Raw genomic sequence first — 22,277 nt, 5'->3', positions numbered from 1 at the left:
CCCCCCAATCACAAGCTAATTCTTAGAAATAACCAAGAATAAGTAGTTTTTTGTTGTTGTTGTTGTTATATTAAAAAAAAAAGTCAGCAAGCATGATTCAACCTCCTTCATTTCCTGTTTGACTTGCTCAGCATGACCAGAAAGAGTCGTTTTCACAGAAATTCCCGTGTTTCATTCCATTTCCCAAGAGCCTCCTTTCAAGGCGGGGCATTCCAGGCCTGCTGGTAAAGCGCCTGTCTCCTACTCGTCCCCTGAACACTGGGGGCCCTCGCTGTTGGAAAAGCTAGGGCTCTGCCCATGGCTTCACAGGTTAACTAAAGTAGCTGCCAGGGTCCCCCGGTGGCCAACAGCTTGGGAGAGACTCATGAAGCACCCCAACATCACCTGCGTCAACTTCATGAACCTGCATGTTCTGCAAACAACTGCAGTTTCACTGCATACTGATTTTGCCTAGCACAGCTCAACTGAGACTCTGACACAAAGCGCAAGAACAGATGCTGGAGATCTGGGGCCAGCGTGCAACGTGAAATGAATTCAACTTTATAAGTGGTTTAACTTCAGTGCTAAAAAGTTTGTGCTACAAAGTTGACAGGAAAAGTTTCTGTTTTCCTGTCAACTTTGTAACTTGGGGATTTGGAATAATAACTACTCAGATAATGGGGACCCCGTATGTGATCTAGATTACAAGCCCCCCATGGAGACACAGACGGCCCCAGTGACTGCAGTGCTGAGTGACTCACACAGCAGGCAGCGGTGGATGCTGCACCTACCTTGTGGTGGTGGTTGTGGAGGTGGCCCCGCTGCTAGTCTCCGCCGTGGTTGGGGGCGGTGGTGGTGTGGTCCCAGGAGGTGGTGGGGCAGTGGTTGTCACTCCAGGGGAGTTAGACACGGTCACGCCAGCAGGAAGGGTGCTGTAGTAAGTAGCCACATCGATTCCGGGAGGGGGCGGCGCCAGGCAGTAAGTGCCGTCCGGTAGCATATAGTAGCTGTAATACATGGCTGCCACGGTCGCTGTGGAGACACATTGCCCTGGAGTGAGCATGGCCGGCCACAGGCTGGTCCATGAGTCCACAATGCGCTGAGCCGCAAGAGCCCTTCCCCCGGCAAGATGCAGCTTTGCCTCTGCTCACTTCCAACCATGCCGTTTTCTAGATTTTTCTGATACAAAAAGGTTGTCTGCGCAATATGCAATTTAAAGGAACCAGGCAAAGACACAACACACATCCAAAGACAGATGGAAAGTGAATGGCATGAGGACATTCAAAGGCACCAGACGTGAATATTCTCTAGACAAATTAATGTTCTCCTTAACTTCAAAATGTGCAGGTTGGGAACAGTCTCCTCTCTAGCGGCAACCAGTCATCCCTTTGCTCACACGGCCCACCAAGGCCACCTACGCTCCTAAATGCACATGTGAGGAAATGCCTTTGGGTAGCTCCCCGCGCTGACACCAGCTTTCATTCTCCAGGTACGCTGCTCCCTCCGTTCACATGTTAATCCGGAAACCATCCCCTTGGTAAGGCAGCTGCTCCTGGCAACCCTGACGTCAGCCCCCGGCCCCAGCAACACATGCTGTGCAGGAATGTATTCAGTAAACAAAAGTTCCCAGGGGCACTGAGGCTGTGTGCGCCATCTTGCCAGCGATTCTGCGCACACATGCAGGTATCTGTAGGGTAGCGGCGCGCTGTCTTAACAATTAAAAGACATACCTCACGCTAGAAGACGAGTTAGTGGGTGCGGCGCACCAGCATGGTTCATGTATGCATATATAACTAACCCGCACATTGCGCACATGTACCCTAAAACCTAAAGTATAATAAATAAATAAATAAATAAATAAAAAGAAGAAAAATAATCGACCTAATCTCCAGCTCTTGAAAAATACCATAATGTAATACTATTTTTAACTTGCCTTTTCTGATTAATAATAGAGAACATACTTCTAGGTTACTTTCTATTTTGTAATGATTTTGCTGTTTTAAAAATGTTTTAGGTCTTTTTGTATATGGAAGAAAATTTTATACATGGAATTGAGAGAAAAGAACAAGGACAAAGGTAAAAATCACCTATAATTCCATCATACAAATAAATCACTTGGAAGTATACAGAGTAATTTTTTTAGCATTATTTTTATTTTCTTCTGTAAAACAGGGATTGTTTGTACATCTTTTTTAGCATCCTGTACCTTTAACTTAACAATATATTGTGAATATGTTTCCAGGTTAAAATATTCTTTTTTATCAAATTTTAAAATTGAATGTGTATTATAGATGGGCCATAATTTTATTTACCCAATATCTGTCATTAAACATTTGGTTCTTTTCAAAAAAAAAAAAAACAATTAAAAATCCTGTACATTTATCCTTTTTGGGGTTAAATGTTCAGAACCACGAATCACAGAAGATTCAATGATTAATTACGAAATTATTTAACTTCCAGTCCTGTTGGAGATAAGCAAGTAGTTCTGACTACACAGAGATTTAATTTTCTCTTTATTAGGAGATGGTGAAAATATTTTTCGAATTAAGAACTTTTATCTTCACTTTCAATTAATTCACCTTAAAACAATAACACTGAGAAACAGTGAAACCTTAACCATGGTTTCCAGTAATGTATGCTATGCAGAGAAAAATTTCCGAAGTACAACTTACACTATCTTGACCTTTCCATCTTAGATTGGCGAGGCAGCATAATTCCTTTGTGCTGCAGGCATATTCCCCAGCTGCTAACGACTTATTTAAATTAATTATACATGATGAGCTCCTAAACCGTTGTTCTCTAGCTCCATGTTACACACCAACCAACCATGACACAGCAACTCCAGATTTTCAAAATAAAATAAGTGGGTTCAATGTACTCCACACTATCGTCAACACAGAAATATCTGAGCAACATTTCTGAGAAAAGGCCGGGGACAGGGATGAGACCCTTGGATGTCAATGAGAGGCTGACAGCAAGGGCAGGCACCATCTCTGAGACTCCTGCAGCGGCAGGTCCTGTCTTCACTGTCTCTGCAGTTTCTGCATTGAGCACAGAGTATGTGCTGGACCAGCGAACTGACCTGATGGTCCAACATAGGCTTTCCTATCAAAATCAGGAATCCGAATATAAGCACGTGCTTCTGTAAGAGACAACGTCATCCCTGGAAGTGGGGAGCTGCTGCTTCCACCCACTCCCTGCTGGAACCATCAGGCTACTATGTATGGATGCTTCCTCTCAGCCAGGGCGAAGCCAGCGCTCCAGGGGAGAGAGTGCAGCCCAGTGTGCGCTTGGCTCTGGGGAGGGCCGGGTGGAACCGACCCCACTACTGACTGGCTACTGTCAGGTCTCAAGCCTCCCACCTCAGCAGGAAGGACGGAAACCTCATGTCCTGCTCTGGACAGTCAGTCTCATCCCTAAAAAGCAGTCCAAATATGTTTTAAATTGGGGCCACAAAGGATGGGATCTGAATTCATAAAAACAAACAAAACAAAACAGTTTATAATTATTTCAACTAGTAGTACATATTATGCAGCTCCAACCTGATACCTGCATTCTTTATGTAACTGTGTAAAGTGCAATCACACTGGAACACAACAGAGATGAAGAAGCTGTTTTCAAAGCTGAGCGCCATTCCTTTAAAGAACACGCAGACTGTTAGTCTATATGACCTTCCTGAGCCTTCCATCATGTTAAATAAAAACGAAGTGTTAAAAAAAAATAGCAGTGCCGGCAAAATGGCAGACTACTCAGAGACTCATCCACTACAAATGCCAAAAATGTTGGCTAAAATATAATGAAAAATTTAGGCTGGGTGCCGTGGGTCACACCTATAATCCCAGCACTTTGGGAGGCTGAGGCGGGAGGATGCTTCAGGCCTGGGCAATGTCATCAGACCCCATCTCCAAAAAATAAAATAAAATAAACTAGCTGGGCATGGTACACATCTATAGTCCCAGCTACTTGGGAGGCTGTGGCAGGAGGATGGCTTGAGCCCAAGAGTTTGGGGCTGCAGTGAGGTGTGATGGCACCACTGCGCTCCAGCTTGGGTGATGGAGTGAGGCCCTGAGCTGAGCTCACAAAAAGAAAAAAAGGCTGTCTCTAGGTGTAAAAATGAAACAAATGCCCAAATCTGAAAACACCTCCAGGGACATCCTAGCCTAGGTCCACAACTTGCTTCAGAGGCTCCACGCTAAAAACCACCCAGGCTGACAATGCTCTGGGCACACCCTTGACCCAGACCCAGGAGATTCTCACGGAGGAGAGCTGTGAAGCCAAGACACGTACAGCCTCTGTGAGGCGGTCTGCTGCTAGCCACTGCTGTTGTCACCTCTTCCCCACACACACCTGTGATTCTCTCCAAGGTTTTAATCAAATTTGAAAATCATCCTGTCTCTCAAAAGGACTCCAAGAGAAATAAGTATGTGTTGCTCGATGAGATGAAAACACTTCTCTGTCGGCAGACAGTGGGCATGTGGGACGTGTCCTATGGCACTGCCATGCTTGGAGGCAGCCCGGGAACCACCACCACAGTGGTTCATGAATTCCGCTACACTGTTCCTGGGTTGCTTCTCCCAGATTCTCACTTCACAGGGTGTCAGGGATGTGAAGATCTGAGGGGGACGTCAGATCCGTCCTTCCCCAGATGCTGTGGCTCTGCTGGGAGGCAGGATGAGCACAAGGCATCTGGAGCAGCCCAGGGCCAGCCTCCCAAAGGGCTTCTGCGCTTGCCCAACCCACCCCTTGCCCTGGCTTCTGTTCCCCAGGTCTCTGTCCTTTGCACGGCCTCACAGGGTCTCTGCTTGCCAGGAAGCCCCTATTCAGCTTATCTCCAGTGCCACCTCTTTCGGGAAGCCTCTGCCTCCTTGGCAGACTCAGGAGGCCTTTGCTCTGGGCTCATGTGGGGACCCTGTAAACAACGCCCTATGGCGACTCCTGTGCCACTAGGACTGGTGTGCAGCTATGTCCCTAAGGACTCCATATCTCCAAACAGTGACCACAAAACCTTAGCAGCTCGCACAGCTCCTGGCATGAGCAGGCCCTCAGTAAGTGTTTAATGAGTGAGTTCATGCCAGCTGGTGGCACGGCCTGGACTGCTTCTAAAATGCCTCAGTGCTAAAATATCCTGCAGTGACCATGAAGCTGCTTGACACGTGCCCCACACAATGGTGGCACCACACAACTCACGGAACCCTTTAACTGGACTGAAGCCCTTTAAACTGACTACCAACTACAGGACACAGAGATTTTGTATACAGCCCCTTGTATGTTGTATATAGCAATTCTCATGAACACTAAATTTTAAGAATTTCTGGACTAGAACAGGGTGAGAACAGAAATAAAATCTACAAGCTGGGCTGTAGTCTACAAACTGAAGTCTGGGCTGGCAAAAGCCACATCAGCTTTACAATAACTGTGCCATTACTAGTCATGAACAGGGAAGGGCACAGTGCGCCAAGGGGCTCCTGCCGTCCTCAGGCTGCCACAACATGCAGGGATTCTCCTGGGCTTATAGTGAGGCTACTTCCCGGCAACCCCACCATACGCTGACAACACCGTGAAGCGGAAAATGCACAGAATCCACCTATAACCTACCGAACACCATGGCACAGCCTCGCTTGCCTTAAATGTGCTCAGGGCACCTACAGTAGCTGATGGCTGGATGAAATCATCTAACACGAAGCCTATTTTATAACAAAGTTTTTAGTATCTCAAGTATTTTACTGATGTTCTACTGAATGCAAATTGCATTTGCACCATCGTCGAGTTGAACCCTCAGTAAGCTGGGACCATATATATCTTGTTAGGTTTGTTGCTGTTCTCAGGATTTCATATTGAATTTCCCAAAGCGGACTAGGTTTTAAACTAAGTTAAATGCTGATGTCATGTTACTCTAATAAACACTATGAGCACTACGAAAGCCTACTCCAAATAAATCCAAGAAAGAAATTCCAACAGGTACCTACACAGTCCCTAAAGGCAAGTGTAGTTGTATGACGAGAACCAAGCTGCTTAAAAGCAGGAAGCACATTTGTAAGTCCTTCTCCAATACTGCCTCCTCTGAAACGTGCAGAGCTACTTAACACAGGTCAGAGAAATCTGCCTAATTACCTCCCAAGGCCCTCTCTTCAACTGGCTTCTTGCAAAAATCAGAGCCAGTTCCCTCGTATCTCTGCATGATCTTAATCTCGTGTAAATTTAACACACAGAACAGAACTCCTGTGCTGAGAAGGTTCTTAGAGAGGAGGAGACTGGTGAGTAACCACCTTTCTGGAAGAGCTAAGTAATGGAGGATGAACAATGTGTATATTAAGAATGAAAACAGGCTGGCCAGGGTGGCTCACGCCTGTCATCCCAGCACTTTGGGAGGCCAAGGTGGGGGGATCACTCGAGGCCAGGAGTTCCAGATCAGCCTGGCCAACATGGTGAAACCCTGTCTCTACTAAAAAATACAAAAAAAATTAGCTACTTGGGAGGCTGTGGCAGGAGAATCACTTGAACCCGGGAGGTGGAGGCTGCAGCGAGCTGAGATCAGAGCCAGACTGTCTCAAAAAAAAAAAAAAAAAAAAGAATTAAAATAGTTAAGAGTTCTATGGAGATAAGTATAGATATTCTGAAAACACACACCTATTTAAATAAGAAATGTTAAAGAGATGGCCCCTGTGTTTTAGCCAGGCAAATGTCACCAGCTGAGCACATCTGAGAGACAGCAACAAGCCAGCCTTCCTGTCTCCCAGCTCTCCAGGCATCCAGAGCCAGATGGTGGCCTCGCTGCTCCCACAGCCCCAGGCTCTTCCTCTGCAGCGGCCATGCCTCTCGGTCTCCTTTCCTGAATCTAAATCCTGTTGACAGGGACTCTTCTAAGTTCAGTGGCTTTGAATTCTATTTATACTTGGTGGCTGCAGAATTCACATCTCCAGCCCTGAGCTGAACTTGAACTTGTGCATTAACCACCTACTCAACATTCCCACTGGGATGTCTCATACATATTTCAAGCCGAATGTGTCCAGAACAGAGCCCCTGATTTCTCCCCATGCCTCTCCTCTGTAGTCCCCCAACGCAGGAGGTGGCCACACCCCTCATCCATCCAGTTCATCTGGCAGACCCCATGGCTGACGCCTGACGATTCAGCTCTGAGTCCCGCCCTCCAGCTGCAGCACCTCCTGCCCTCCACATGCACAGCCTCTTGGCTGCTGCCTGCTCTGGGTTTTCCATCCTTGCCTCCACAGTTTCTGCCTGAATCCCTCCCACGGCGACCTCTCTCAACCAGGGTCAAGCTAAGTCCCTTGTCTGGGAAGCCCTCCTGCAAACCCACCTGCTTGCTTCTCCTACCTCATGTCCCATCGCTGTCCCATCCCCCATCCTGCACATGGTAATTGCTGGGCTCACCTGCACTTCCTCTGGTCTCTGGTCACAGGAGGCCTCCCTGTCCCCATGATGCCAGCACTGCTGGCCTCCCCAGAACCCTGGTCCCCTTGTCATGGCCACTTTCTCCATCGCTCTTAGTCATGTGTCCACTGTCAATGTCTGGCTTTGCCCTCCAGAATATAAGCTCCATGGCAGAAGGAGCTTTGTCCACTGTGTTCCTGGCATGGCAGAACATGATGCAAATCTCTCAACACCTGTACAAGTTACACAGGAGAGAATGGGAACGAGCATGGCATGAGCTTTTTTTTTTTTGAGACAAAGTCTCGCTCTGTCGCTCAGACTGGAGTGCAGTGGCACGATCTCAGCTCACTGCAAGCTCTGCCTCCCAGGTTGATGCCATTCTCCTGCTTCAGCCTCCCGAGTAGCTGGGACTACATGCACCCGCCACCGCACCCGCCACCACACCCGGCTGATTTTTTGTATTTTTAGTAGAGACGGGGTTTCGCCGTGTTAGCCAGGATGGTCTCGATCTCCTGACCTCATGATCCGCCTGCCTCAGCCTCCCAAAGTGTTGGGATTACAGGCGTGAGCCACCGCGCCTGGCCGGCATGAGCTTCTCCATGGCAGCAAAGGCTCCTGCAGATGGTGGCATCCAGCACCCACATTCTTAGGGAAAGTCATACCCACCCCGTAATTCTAGGTGCTTCCAAACTACCTGTCAAATGCGAAGGCAAAATTAAGGCATTTTGAGATATCCAAGAATTTCAAAAACTTTGTGTTCCTATGTACCCTTTCTTGGGAAACTACTGGAGGATGTGCTCCAGCAAAATACAGAAGCAAACATACAAGCAACAATAATAGGAACGAACACAGGAAAGAAAGAGAAGTCACACAAAAGCATTGGCTACAGGCTCAGAACACTGATGTTCCAGGCGGGGGCGGGGGAACAGGGAAACCCAGCTGTCAATTTCACCAAATGCACACTGCAAACAAACGACCCACATGCCAGAGAAGCTCGCTCCGCCTGGGTCTAGTAGCAGCAGCAAATGAGGCATCAAAAGTCAAGACTTGCTTAAAAGATGGCACCATTACATGAGTCTACACTGCAACAACGCTGTAGGTCCTCAGCTAGGAAGTCAGCACAGCTCCATCTGAGAACCACCTCTCAAGGGTGATCTTAACTTGCCTGCATTCCCTTCCATTCTTTCTCCACATGCACACTGACTTCTCAGAGATACAAGGTGGGCTGCACTGTGAAGATAATGTGCACGTTCCCAATACTCACCTGAGATCTCCTCTCCAATTCAGGCTAATGGTTCACCAATATATGCAGTCATCTGTAATACTACGCATGTACATGTATTAGTGTGTCATACAGAACATGCAATATGTAGCAAATTTCCCGGACCATAACCGATGTTCATTTATTTCCATTTAATTTTCAAGCTGGATTCTAGGAGGAAGCCGCTGAGAGCAGATTTACCCTAGCAGGGCTGGTGAGCCAGGAAGCAGCCTGCTCTGAAGCCCACAGCCTGACCTGCTGCCAAGAGTCGCCGTTCCCTGCAGGCTTATTCGGCTGCTGGATCAATGTCAGAATTAATTGTTTTCATGGCAATTTCATTATTTAATGTAAAATTCTACAATACTACTTTTTTTTTTTTTGCCAAAAAAAAAAAAAAGCCTTACCAGAAGTTTCATTACCATCTGAAGATGCAGATCCCTGAAACAGGTATTTTTAGGTTCTTCAGACTGTGGCAGCCTGCCTGATTTGAGAATCTTACTCTGCCTACAGTTAGAGTGCTGCCTTATTCACAGTGAAGACCTGCACCCCAGGAGAGGTCCACAGTCTATGTACGTAAATGTCAGGCGTTGACAACACAATTCAAGAATAATTGTTTTTATTACTGAATTCTGCATTCTCAAGAGTGAGGAAAGTGCCTAATACACCCAGGGGATGTTAGAAACCTTCAAGGTCCTCTAGAAGTGAATGAGAAAACAGGGCAGAGAAACTCTTTCTCCTTCTGCAAGTTTCTCTTTTCCACTCAATTATCTCCATTCTCAAGACTTCTGATTTCATCTCCTGAACTCAGATAATTTTCAAGAATTCCTAAAAGATCCCTTCTGGCAATTGTTTGTTTTAGGCAGGGTGGTTATCTACTAGCTCTCTATAACATAAATCTCATATTGCAAGAATAAAAATGGTAAAACAAACCAAAAACTCCTTAAGATGTAAGCCCACAGTTTTTAAGAAAATATGATCTTCCTTCCCATCCTCCCAAATACTTAAAAGCATTTATTATTTGGCTCATCACACATTGTGTCCAAGTATTTTCCAACTGAGATACAACTGGTATGGTTTGGCTGTGCCCCCACCCAAATCTCATCTTGATTAGTAACTAGCACAATTTCCATGTGTTGTGGGAGGAGCCTGGTGGGAGGTGACAGAATTATGGGAGTGGGTCTTTCCTGCACTGTTCTCATGTTAATGAATGAGTCCCACAAGATCTGATAGTTTCAAAAACAGGAGCTTCTCTGTACAGGCTCTCTTCGCCTGCCGCCATCCATGTAAGACATGACTTTGCTCCTGCTTGCCTTACGCCATGATTGTGAGGCCTCCCCAGCCATGTGGAACTGTTAAGTCCATTAAACCTCTTTTTCTCTCCAGTCTCAGGTATGTCTTTATCAGCATTGTGACAATGGACTAACACAGTAATTTGGTACCAGAACTGGGGTACTGCTGAAAAGATAACCCCTAAATGTGGAAGTGACTTTGGAACTAGGTAACAGGCAGAGGTTAGAGCAGTTTGGAGGGCCCAGAAGAAGACAGGAAAATTAGGGAAAGTTTGGAACTTCCCAGAGATTTATTGAATGGCTTTGCCCAAAATGCTGATAGTGACAGGAACAATAAGGTCCAGGCTGAGGTGGTCTTAGATGGAGATGAAGAACTTGTTGGGAACTGGGGCAAAGGTGACTTGTTATATTTTGGGAAAGACACTGGTGGCATTCTGCCCCTGCCCTAGAGATTTGTGGAACTTTAAACTTGAGAGAGATGATTTAGGGTATCTGGTGAAAGAAATTTCTAAGCAGCAAAGCATTCGAGAGGTGACTTGGGTGCTGTTAAAGGCATTCAGTTTTATAACGAAACACAGCATAAAGGTCTGGAAAATTTGCAGTCTGACAATAGAAAAGAAAATCCCATTTTCTGAGGAGAAATTCAGGCTGGCTGCAGAAATTTGCATAAGTAACCAGGAGCCGAATGTGAATCCCTGAGACAATGCAGAAAATGTCTCTAGGACATGTCAGAGGTCTTCATGGCAGCCCCTCCCATCACAGGCATGGAGGCCTAGGAGGAAAAAACAGTTTCGTGGTCTGGGCCCAGGGTCCCTGTGCTGTGTGCAGCCTAGGGACTTGGTACCCTGTGTCCCAGCTGCTCCAGCCATGACTAAAAGGGGCCAAGGTACAGCTCAGGCTGTGGCTTCAGAGGGTGGAAGCCCTAAGCCTTGGCAGCTTCCATGTGGTGTTGAGCCTGCGAGTGCCCAGAAGTCAAGAACTGAGGTTTGGGAACCTCCGTCTAGATTTCACAGGATGTATGGAAACGCCTGGATGCCCAGGCAGAAGTTTGCAGCAGGGACAGGGCCCTCATCGAGAACCTTTGCTAGGGCAGTGCAGAGGAGAAATGTGAGGTTGGAGCCCCCACAGAGTCCCTACTGGGGTACTGCCTAGTGCAGCTGTGAGAAGAGGGCCACCATCCTCCAGACCCCAGAATGGCAGATCCACCAACAGCCTGCACTATGTGCCTGGAAAAGCCACACTCAACACCAGCCTGTGAAAGCAGCTGGGAGGGAGGTTGTACCCTGCAGAGTCACAGGGGCAGAGCTGCCCAAGACCATGGGAACCCACCTCTTGCATCAGCGTGACCTGGATGCGAGACATGGAGTCAAAGGTCATTTTGGAACTTTACGATTTGACTGCCTTGCTAGATTTTGGACTTGTACAGGGCCTGCACAGCCCCTCTGTTTTGGCCAATTTCTCCCATATGGACGGTTGTATTTACCCAATGCCTGTACCCCCACTGTATTTAGAAAACAACTCACTTGCTTTTGATTTTATAGGCTGATAGGCAGAAGGGACTTGCCTTGTCTCAGATGAGATGTTGGACTGTGGACTTTGAGTTAATGCTGAAATGAGTTAAGACTTTGGGGGACTGCTGGGAAGGCATGACTGGTTTTGAAATGTGAGGATGTGAGACTTAGGAGGGGTGGGAGGGGATGACATGGTTTGGCTGTGTCCCCACACAAATCTCATCTTGAATTGTAACTCCCACTATTCCCACATGTTGTGGGAGGAACCCGGTGGGAGGTGACTGAATTATGGGGGTGGGTCTTTCCCGCATTATTCTCATAATAGTGAATGAGTCTTATGAGATCTGATAGTTTCAAAAACAAGAGTTTCTCTGCACAAACTCTTTGCCAGCTGCCATCCATAAGACATGACTTGCTCCTTCTTGCCTTCTGTCATGATTGTGAGGCCTCCCCAGCTGTGTGGAACTGTAAGTCCGTTAAACCTCTTCTCCTTACTCTCGGGTATGTCTTTATCAGCAGTGTGAAAACAGACTAATATAAACCGTAAGGCTATCCATAAACACAGAATGGTTTCCAACGATCTGTCAATGGGTTCTTATATGCCAAGACCTACAAGAAAATCACTTAACATGCAGTCCATCACAACCACACTGTATTTTTGTTGTAACCTCCAGACGACCTAGTATCTTAAAAAAAAAAAAGTCCCCCAACAAGAGAAGACTTGTTTTGACATCACCAAATTGGATAAGGGAAACCTGAATGACTTCTGTAGTGATGCAAGATTACTCATTTGTCAAACTGGCAAACTATCAAAATGAATCCGTTTTGGGCATTTAACCAGCTATTTGGAATTTTAGCCCACTGTGCTTAAAAGTCACCTCTTTCTGGCAAATAAAACTTTCCTCTAGAAAAAAAAAAGCCTGTCTCTAAACATAACTTATCATTTTCATCAGTGACCCTCAAAGTAAGAAGTTTTCAATTTTTAATGCTGTATTGAGGTTTTGAAGACTTCTTACATAAAAATAGGTTCCAGAGAGTTGTGGGTAAAGAGAGCAAGTGGCTGAAGTGAGACCTGGGCCCCACCATGGAGAGAAGCAGGTGGAAATGCCATTGACCTGCAGTGAGGATCTTGACAGTGAGGAGAATGGGGCTTGTGGACCTGGGGCCCTGCCTGACATATGCTGTGATACTCAAGAACATCTCTCCCTGTAGGTCCCTCACTGGGGGAAGGAAATCCACTCTAGGACATTTTTAGAATCTCACAAAAGACAGCAGAGGATAGGTCTTCCCAAGAAGGCTGTTTGAAGGGAAGAAAAAGGAGCTAAGAGAAGGTGAGAGAGCATCAAGGAGAATCCACCCACACCAAGAACACACAAGCTTGCACACCAGGGAAGGAGAAGTGCCAGACGGCATGAGACCCCGCACACGCCCCCAGGAAAAGCAGCAGAGGGAAGCAGCATGGCATGTGAATGGCAACTCAAGCTGGAGGAGCATGTGACTCGAGGAACCTTTGAGCTCTCTGAGCCACAGATGAATCTGAGAAGACAGGAATTCAACAAAGCACAAAAATAAGGTAACACAACCAAATGCAATAGAGGGGGAGGCTGTGAGGCAGGGTCCAGCAGGCGCTCTCCCTGTTCTTGTACAGCCATCAGCAGAATGGTGTTTACTGGCTTTTTTTTTTTTTTTTTTGAGACAGAGTCTTGCTCTGTTGTCCAGGCTGGAGCACAGTGGCACAACCATTGCTCCCTGCAGCCTGGAACTCCTCAATGCCTTCCCCTCTGCCAACCCCCACACCTCACTCTCCCCAGCAGCTGGGACCACAGGTGGGCGCCATTATGGTCACCTAATTCTCTTAATTTCTTTTTGTAGAGACAGTCTCACTATGTTGCCCAGCCTGGTCTTGACCTCCTGAGCTCAAGAGATCCACCCACCTTGGCCTCCCAAGGTGCTGGGACTATAGGTATGGTTTTGGCTGGCCTGGTTTTTACATTTTGGCTGGCCTGGTTTTTACATTTTTAAATGGTTGAAAAAATACAAACAAACAAAATAATAATATTTGATGACATCAAAATTGTATGAAATTAAAAACTTAGGCTGGGCGCGGTGGCTTGTGCCTGTAATCCCAGCACTTTGAGGGGCTGAGGCAGGTGGATCACGAGGTCAGAAGTTCCCAGCCTGGCCAAGATGGTGAAACCCTATCTCTACTAAAAATACAAAAATTAGCCAAGTGTGGTGTCGGATGCCTGTAATCCCAGCTAATCGAGAGGTTGAGGCAGAGAACTGCTTGAACCCAGGAGGTGGAGGTTACAGTGAGCTGAGATCGTGCCATTGCACTCCAGCTTGGGCGACAGAGTGAGACTCCATCTCAAAAAAAAAAAAGGAAATGAAAATCCTTGTATCCATCAATCAAGCTTTAGTGAAGAGCTGCCACACTCACGGGTCTATGACCATCTGCAGCTGCCTCCACACCCCAGGGACAGAGCAGGGGCTGCATAGAGGCTGGGCAGCTGCAGGGCTGAAGACATGCACCTTTATATAGAAAGGCTGTGGAGCCCTGCTGTAAAGCTTAGAAAACCAGCCAAGGATCCAAACAATACCATGCAGAAACAATGGAATTTAAACTACAAGGAACAAATAGACATGGCTGAAAAAAGTCGCTGACAGGGAAGATGGACACAGTCCTGCTGAGTGCCAAAGAGAAACACAGGGAGCACAGGCTCGAAGAAGAAACGTAACCCGAACCAAGAGACTGTGTCCTTCAAGCAGAGGCACCAATGTGTGGGACAGGAAAGGTGCTCGAGGCGCAACAGAAAAGAACTTCCCGGAAATGAGAACTGAACCTTTGACTGAAAGGTATACAATATAGTCCATGAAAAATGGGAAATTAAGTTAATAAAAGTTAAGGGCAAAGCAAGACTTCCTCAGATGTTGGGTCAGAAAGAGCATCCACCTCCCAGGACAGGGTAGGGAAGACAGGGCTGGCCTCGCCCTTTCCACAGCAATGTTCAATTCCACTTCTGAATCCTAGGCAAGCGACTCGGTGCATTGTTCCCTGCAAACTGCTATTTATGTTAAAAGGCAGCTGAGAAAGATTTTCAAGCATGAAAAAACTCAGAGAGCAGCATAGGAGCAATGAATGCAAACCAATCAATGAACAAACCCAAATAGGTAGTCATGACCCATCCAGCTACCCCGGGCCACCCTGCGGTGGAAAAGACAGCGTCAGATTCTAGTTCCCAGAGATCTGAGAGGCCCACAGCATTACCCAAGAGTTTTTATACCCAGACAAGGTGTCCTGTTCACACAAAGTCAAAGGCAGGCATTTTTCAACAGGCAGAATTCACGAACTACAGCCCTTGTAAAAACGTTACTTGTTTAGGAAATTCAAATGATCAAGAAAAGATGAATCGAATAAATAACTCAAAAACAGAAGCTGTAGGGAAAAAACAAATCCAGTCAACCATAAAACTAAAAGTAAGCAACTAGGGGCTGGGCGCAGTGGCTCACGCCTGTAATCCCAGCACTTTGGGAGGCCGAGGCAGGTGAATCATGAGGTCAGGAGATTCAGACCATCCTGGCTAGCACAGTGAAACCCTGTCTACTAAAAATACAAAAAATTAACTGGGTGTGTTGGCGGGCGCCTGTACTCCCAGCTGCTCGGGAGGCTGAGGCAGGAGAATGGCGTGAACCCAGGAGGCGGACCTTGCAGTGAGCCAAGACTGTGCCACTGCACTTCAGCCTGGGCAACAGAGCGAGATTCCATCTCGAAAAAAAAAAAAAAAAAAAAAGCGCAACTAGGGAATAAGAGAACACAAATACTATTTATACACTCTCATAATATAAAAATAACATTTCTATACTTTAAAGGAACCAAAGTCAAAGTCATATATATAGTATATTGACTGTCCTACTCACTCTTAAATAAATATATTTCTATATCAGCATATTCAAATCAATCTTACATTTCAAATGGTTACAAAACTAAGAAGCACTCATATCCCAGTGGTGGCATTGCATATTGACACAATGTTTCAGAAGGCAACTGCTCAGTCACTGGTAATACTTTAAACAAATGCATATACTCTTTGACCTAGCTGTTTATTTTCTAAGATTTTTATCTTGCATATGGAATTATACCGTATTAGTGCTTAAAAGTAATAAATAATTGGCATGGCACAGTAGCTCATGCCTGTAATCCCAGCACTTTGGGAGGCCAAGGTGGGTGGATCACTTGAGCCCAGGAGTTTAAGATCAGCCTGGGCAACATAGCAAGACCCTCTAAAAATTTATCTAAAAAAATCAGCCAGGTGTGGCGGCACGTGCCTGTGGTCCCAGCTGGTGAGGAGGCTGAGGTGGGAGGATAGCTTGAGCCTGGGAGGTTGAGGTTGCAGTGAGCCAAGATCACGCTACTGCACTCCAGCCTAGGTGACAGAGCGAGATCTTGTCTCCAAAAAAAAAAAAAAAAAAAAAAAAAAAAAAGTTCATTACAGCACTAGAAAAGTAGAAATAATTGGAAATCATAAATAATCAAATTATCAATTAATGGAGGGCTGTTTCATAATAAATCTATACAACAGGATACTAGGCAGTTGCTACAGCTAGGAGAGAGAGATACACATGCACTGTTAATACAAAGATGTTCGATATATATTAAATGCAACGAAAAAGTTGAAAAATTCTAACAAAAATCAGGAAAAATATATAGTTTTAAAAAATATCTACAATGACAATCTCTCAATGTTCTCCTAACCATTTTTCAGAACTGAATTCTTTAGGCATAAAAGAAACTTTCATCCGAAGTTCGACAGTTACTTCATTTTTAGATTGTAGGCTCTTCTGTTTAAGTAAAATTAAGTTTATTTCCACTTTAACGTAAGTATTTCTAGAGACACATCCAACATTTTAATTGATATTCGTGCATAAAGATGATCTTTGTGTTCCACAGATAACAAGCTTCTTTCTTTCCTTTTTATTTAGCACGATTACCTCAGTATTTTCCACTTTGCTAATGATGTTCAGTAATGGCTATTTCTGGATGGTGGAATCTTGGGTAATATTTTTGCTTTCTTCCTTCTTCTCTTGACATACAATAAAACCATTTTTAAAAACGGGTTTGGAAAGTAAGTAAAGAACTTCAAAGTCATGATTTGCAGGAAAAATATACCATAAACAGCAAAGGCACATTTAAAAAACTGGGATAGAAGCAAGAAAATATCTATAGTAGCCACGCGAAATGGTTTAATTTCACTTCAGATATTTATAGAATAAATATTAAGAAAAACTGAGTTGGCATTTTGTTAAAAAAAACCATAGGCTATCACAGTGGGCAGCATTTCACTATTACTGCCTCCTGCATAATTACTTTTATTTATTTATACTCTTCTGTAAGGATTTATAGCTAAATAGCAGAAGACAAGTAATGAAAAATAAAGAGCATGAAAAGTAGTTCACTGTCAGGCTAATTAATAAATGAAATACATTGTTAGTTTTACACATCTATATTTAATGAGCTTCTAGAAAAATTATTTTATATACATATATATATATATATGAAATTCTGCTGGACTTTAAGGAAAAAAATAGATGCTTTTCTTCCCAGGCTGCCAAAATGTAGGAAAATCTCTATCAATAGGAAGTAAATAAGAAAGAATGACTGAGTATATCCTAAGGTGATTATTAAATACCAGGCCACATGAAAGCCAGAAAAGCTTAGTGACCCAACAGCCTCCCACGAGACACAGCAGTACTGGGCACGCAAGTCTTTATGGGGGAAAAAGATGTTACGGGGGCCACTTCGGCCTAAACAAAATACACTAAGCTGATGAAACACCTCAAAATTATAAAAGCACGTATTATTAAAATACAGAACTATAAGGAATTAATTCAGCATAGCAGTTTAGTCTCAAAATAAGCACCACGTCAATCTGCATGTTTTGAGAAGGTGACAAGTCACGCTGAAAAAATGCAAGCAGCACAAACGGGCAGGTGAGTCAGCCACTCCTGTCTGCGACCTTGTCCTTCCAGTTACCCTCTCTGGTCCTTCTTACCTGCCCTTTTAGGTGCTGATACAGAAGCATGTACAGACACTTCCCTCCCCTTCCGACGTGAACAGACTGCCTCGTCCTGCCCTCCCCTTGAGTCACCTCGCCTCCACCCTCAGGAAGAGCCATTCCGGAGGGTGGCCCTGCAGCACTCGGGCCCTGACTCACCCCCAGAGCTCTGCAGCCCACCGTGAGAGCACACCAGAGGGACTCCATTAGTCCTCCACCGAGGATGTGGGTCGTCTCAGTCTTTTGCTCCTACTAAAATCGTACTATGATGAATATCTATGTGGCTATGTTCACCCATTATTAGTAAATGAGAGCAGACATCCTGGGTTGGAGGCATGTGTGTTTTAGACTGATAGACTGCCTGCTGGCCCTCCACATGTACATTGCTGGCACAAATCTACACCCTCACCGATAATAAACATCTGTCACCTTTTCTTTCTCTGCTTAAGTGACAGCTGAAAAATGGCACTCCATTGTAGGTTTCCTCTGCATTTCTTTTATTTAATCTCTATTATTAAGGTACCCGAACTCGCATATACAAAATAACATTCCAACGGCCTAGAAATCTCCGTCTTCTCCTAAGTCTTAGACCTTCACAGTGTTCTGTGTGCCTATGAGTGCGCTCCTTTCTACTGTAATACAAAGCCTCACATCCTAACACATTCGCTGGAGCTGAGCTGAACCAAAGCGCTGGAGGGGTGTTTACTACGGATTTCGGGTTCTACGGTCGGCGGACACGATGCCTGTGAGCAGGCAGTGAGGGTGAGCCTTTAAAAACCGTATGGGCATTTTTACCTCTGAATTATTCACACTGCAGATCTTTTTTCTACTAGACTATCAGAATTTTTTCCTATTTGATTGTAAAAGCTGTTTAGACATACAGGCTTTTTTTTTTTTCTCATTTTTTTTTTTTAAATTAATCGAATATAACTGCTGGCTGAAAATAGATGATTCTTCATTCTGCTGAAGCATCCTTACTTTCCTAAGAATTTCCACAACTGGCATTTACATCTGGAAGTGATTCTGATGCTGGGTGAAAGTGAGGCTCTAATGTGATGTTTTCCAAATAGCTCTTTGTGTCTTAAAACACCCCTTCCTGTTAGCTTGGCATTTCCTTTTCTCTGTCCTTATTTTTATTTGGATCTGTTTCTGGGGACTCATTCATCCCTTCCCACTGCAGGGCCTGTGGATTTCTGTGCTGCAGCCGCCTTGTTTGAAACACTGCAGAAGCTCCCTGGCTGGACCGGTGGCTCCATCTTGCTGGGTTGGCCCGTGCCATGACAAACACCAGGGGAGAAGGGGCGTCTCTTCAGAAGCCTGGGCCTTTTTGCTTTTAACAGTAGAGTCTCTCTTATTTTTTCCAGTTAAACTTACAAAATTTATGCAAACATAAAATTTGAGTGAGAGATGAGAATTATCATTTCTGTGAAAATGAAGCTGAATACTTTGAGAAGATGGATAAAAAGTCAGCTGCTTTAAAAAGCCATAGAGCAACTCGAGGAGGGAGAAGTAACCATGAAATAAGCACAGCATCACATTACAGAAATCCAGACTGGATCTGCTCGCTGGGTGCAGCTCACGTGAGGACCACAGGACGCCAAGACCAAGGGAACAGCAATAAACGGGCCGGGGCCCAGCATGTTCATGGTTTGGGTCCACACACAGCATGTGTAGACCTGTTTTAACTGCCTATTTTGCTTAAAGCGCTAACTATGAGGCTCGAGAGACCTTCGAAGGCAGCATCACACTCTACGATTGTGTTTTCCCTTTATCATTTGTTTCTCAAACTCTCCCTGGGGTTCACAGGAACAATGGGAAACCTCCAAAATGTTCCAGAATTAACTGATGTCCCATTCAGAATACGATAGAGTGCTTCTGCTACTTAAATTAATACCCTAATGGTACAAATGGGAAAACTGAGGCCTAGAGAAGCAAAGCAAAGGGCTGAGTCACCCAGCCACAACAAAGCCCAACTGCAAAGGTTGTTCGTCAGAAAGCGCGCGCATAAATCTTCAGGCGCGGGCGCGCAGGGAAGATGCACAGCCCCTGGCTACGAGAGCTCTCTTCGCTGGGGGAGGTTGTGGGGACTTGATCTTTGGGCTTTTCTGTCATTTCCAAGTTTCCCTTGTCCCCCAGACCCAAATACTTGTCAGTGCTTTCAGCCAGGAAAGCCTCCCGCCGGCTCTCTGGAGAGTCCGAGTGCCTGTGGCCACATTGCTCTGCTGCTGCCTCCCACTTTTGTGACTGTGTGGCAACAGCTTGCTGCTAAGGTTATGGTATGAGCGTCACCTTCACGGCCAGTCGCTTCCGGCCTGACCTGTCTCTCGGAGCAGGCCCCCCTTCACTGCCCCACCCCGCCCCCATGCGCCATGCCGGCTGAGAGGGTATCTGCGGCTGCAGCAGCAGCAGCTCCGTCATGTTCCAATGCCTGCTCCTCAGCATACACGTGCGTGCATACACGTGCAAGCGTACACATGCGCACGAAGGGAGAGCTCGTTCATCTCACATGTCAGTTGGATCCAAGGTACCTGTGCAGGTGATTTCTCCCAGGAAGCACCAGGTGCTTTTGGAACTTCTGCTCTTCACTTTTCTGAAGTTACTTGGTGAATGTTCCTGGGAGCCCCGTGGCCCCTTGGATCGAGGTGCAGGGAGCACGCTGGCCAGGAAGACAGTCCCAGCCTTTGCCTCATGGAGCTCTGGGTCCACAGGGCATTCAAACATGCACAAGCCCACACATGACTGTGTAACTCAAAACCGTAACAGGCTCTAAAACAGAAGTGTGGTAACACAACAATGGGGCCCCGGCTTACAAGCAGGGAGTGCGTGGGGTGGGGCGGCTGCCTTTCTGACCTCCTAGTCACTCTCTTTTTGATCATAAGTCCTCTTCTCATTTCCCCTGCACATTCATTTTAAAGTCCTCTTGGGTAAGATCATGGTTAGCCAAGACATTCATTCTTGTCTTCGTAAGAACCCAAAGTCTGTAACTTTGCTATTCTAAGTTGTGGGGAAAAACATGAATCCACTGTGTGGGCCCTGTCCTATGTACGAGCCACACCCAGCCCAACGTCAGCCTTCAAGTCCTCGAGGGCGGCAGAAGCCAGCGATGAACACGCTCTCTGTGCCAGGGGCCACCTGGCGTCCACCACAGCAGAGGCTCTGATGCTTCCCCAGCCTCCGCTGCAGGTGTCACTGTCACCTGAGCTGTTGGGTCTCAGTGCCACAGGGTAGGCACTCACCTAGGACAGGAGCAAAGTTCCCGAATGATGGTGGCAAGCCACACACAGGGCGCTGACCTGCTCCCATGTGTCACCCTGCCCCAGGGTGGGCTCAGGGCTCCCATGTGTGTGTTTGGGGCCTTGTTTGCATCTAGGAGGTAAGTCATCTGCAGACCACGCCCTGGAGGATGAAGCTGCATGGGGAGTGGAGGGGCAGGTGCCAGGACCCAGGCCTGGGAGGGCTGCTGTGCTGCGGCAGGAAGACAAGCCTGAACACACACTCTGCACATCTCGGGGCCCACCCCGGCCTGTCCACCTCACCAAGCCTGTGACCCCAGGGTGGAGTCCTCTGTGCCTGTCCTGAGGGGACTGTATGGACTGCTGTTTCCTTCCGGGCTGTCACAGATGCTGTGACAGGCCTCCTCCTCTCTCCAGGAATACGGCTGCAGTCGGTGAGCCCCCAAGAAACACAGTGAAGAAATCCCCCGAGAACATGGAGCTGCGCCCACCTCCAGCCTTGGCTCCACTGCTCAGAGACAAGGAGGAAGCCCTGCTCCTGTGGTCCTCTGAGCGCTGGGGCAGTGCAGGCAGCGTCGCTGCCTGGCTCTCAGGATGCATGCTGTGCTTTATGATCGTGAAATTTCCTCCTACAAATGACAAACTGCCGCTCCCTGCAAAGCTGGACTGCAAATCCTAAGACCCTCAATGTGAAAGGCGCCTTATAGACTTGCCAATCCACCCCTGGCTCCACAGGTCAGGAATGGGAGGAGGAGGAGATGGCAGAGACACACATAGGAAAGTTCTCACAGGGGAGGGTGAGGAGCTCCTGACGATACGCACCTTCCCAGTAAGTCCCAGGGAGACCGTGCCATCCCCCGCCCGCTCTCATAGAGCTGATGTTTCAAGTCCACGGCCAAAATGTCTTTTGTCTTGTCTCTGGTGTCCATGGTTGCCAGTGGTCTGAAACGTGGGTCACAGGGCTCTGCTTTCATTGTGGGGCATGATTCTCTGCATGCTTTAAATCACGCTTCCTCCCTCACATGCAAGTCCTCTGTCCTCGGGAAAAGTAACTGGGTGCTGTGGAAGCTGACGTGCTCGACGGACACCAGCCCCGCCCTTTTCCAGACCCCACGGAGCCCCAGGTTTGCCCCAACTGAGAGTCTCCCAAAATGTTATCAGTAATGTTAGTAATTTTCCAGACAGCTTTCTCTCCAGTATCCTACTAGAGTATTTCCCAAGTGCAAAGCCCACAATTTAAGCCCTCTTCTGAAAATTACTTCAATGCCTCTGATGGTTGTGCCTTCTCTATAGAAAGCTGGCTGTTTAAGAAACAAAGCCATGCATGCCCAGAGCATGGAAAATCACACATTAGAGATACAGGAATAACAGGCTGTATATGAAACCCCATGGGACAACACTTCTGTGAACACACTGGGTACCTCAGGCGGAGACAAGGAGCAAGCTGAGAGCAGCCAAGGGCAGCAGAATCCGCAGACCTGCTTCTCAAGCTCTCCTGAGCAGGGCTGGGTGTGCCCAAGACAGAAAGGGGCCCCTCAAACCTTCCTCTGTGCTGGCTGAAG

General features: G+C 46.6%; 1 protein-coding gene and 1 long non-coding RNA gene across 10 annotated transcripts in view; one reads left to right on the top strand and one right to left on the bottom strand.

The window, feature by feature from the left end:
* Nucleotides 1-22,277, bottom strand: part of SFSWAP (splicing factor SWAP) — a 91,136-nt gene that overhangs the window by 46,980 nt on the left and 21,879 nt on the right. For all 9 annotated transcript variants that reach the window (XM_024256931.3, XM_024256930.3, XM_009248410.4 and 6 more), the window contains exon 8: nt 771-1,011. In XM_024256931.3, the coding sequence (XP_024112699.2) occupies nt 771-1,011 (241 nt within the window). The remainder of the gene's footprint in view (nt 1-770; nt 1,012-22,277) is intronic.
* LOC129049286 (uncharacterized) lies at nt 1,564-9,852 on the top strand. The gene is made up of 3 exons (XR_008512264.2): nt 1,564-1,662; nt 1,994-2,055; nt 8,794-9,852. It is a non-coding gene; the product is annotated as an uncharacterized LOC129049286 (long non-coding RNA).

Source organism: Pongo abelii, chromosome 10 (genome assembly GCF_028885655.2).
Source record: "Pongo abelii isolate AG06213 chromosome 10, NHGRI_mPonAbe1-v2.0_pri, whole genome shotgun sequence".
NCBI classification, from domain to species: Eukaryota; Metazoa; Chordata; class Mammalia; order Primates; family Hominidae; genus Pongo; species Pongo abelii.
The sequence above is the reverse complement of the archived record's forward strand: the minus strand, read 5'-3'. Positions and strand labels throughout refer to the sequence as shown.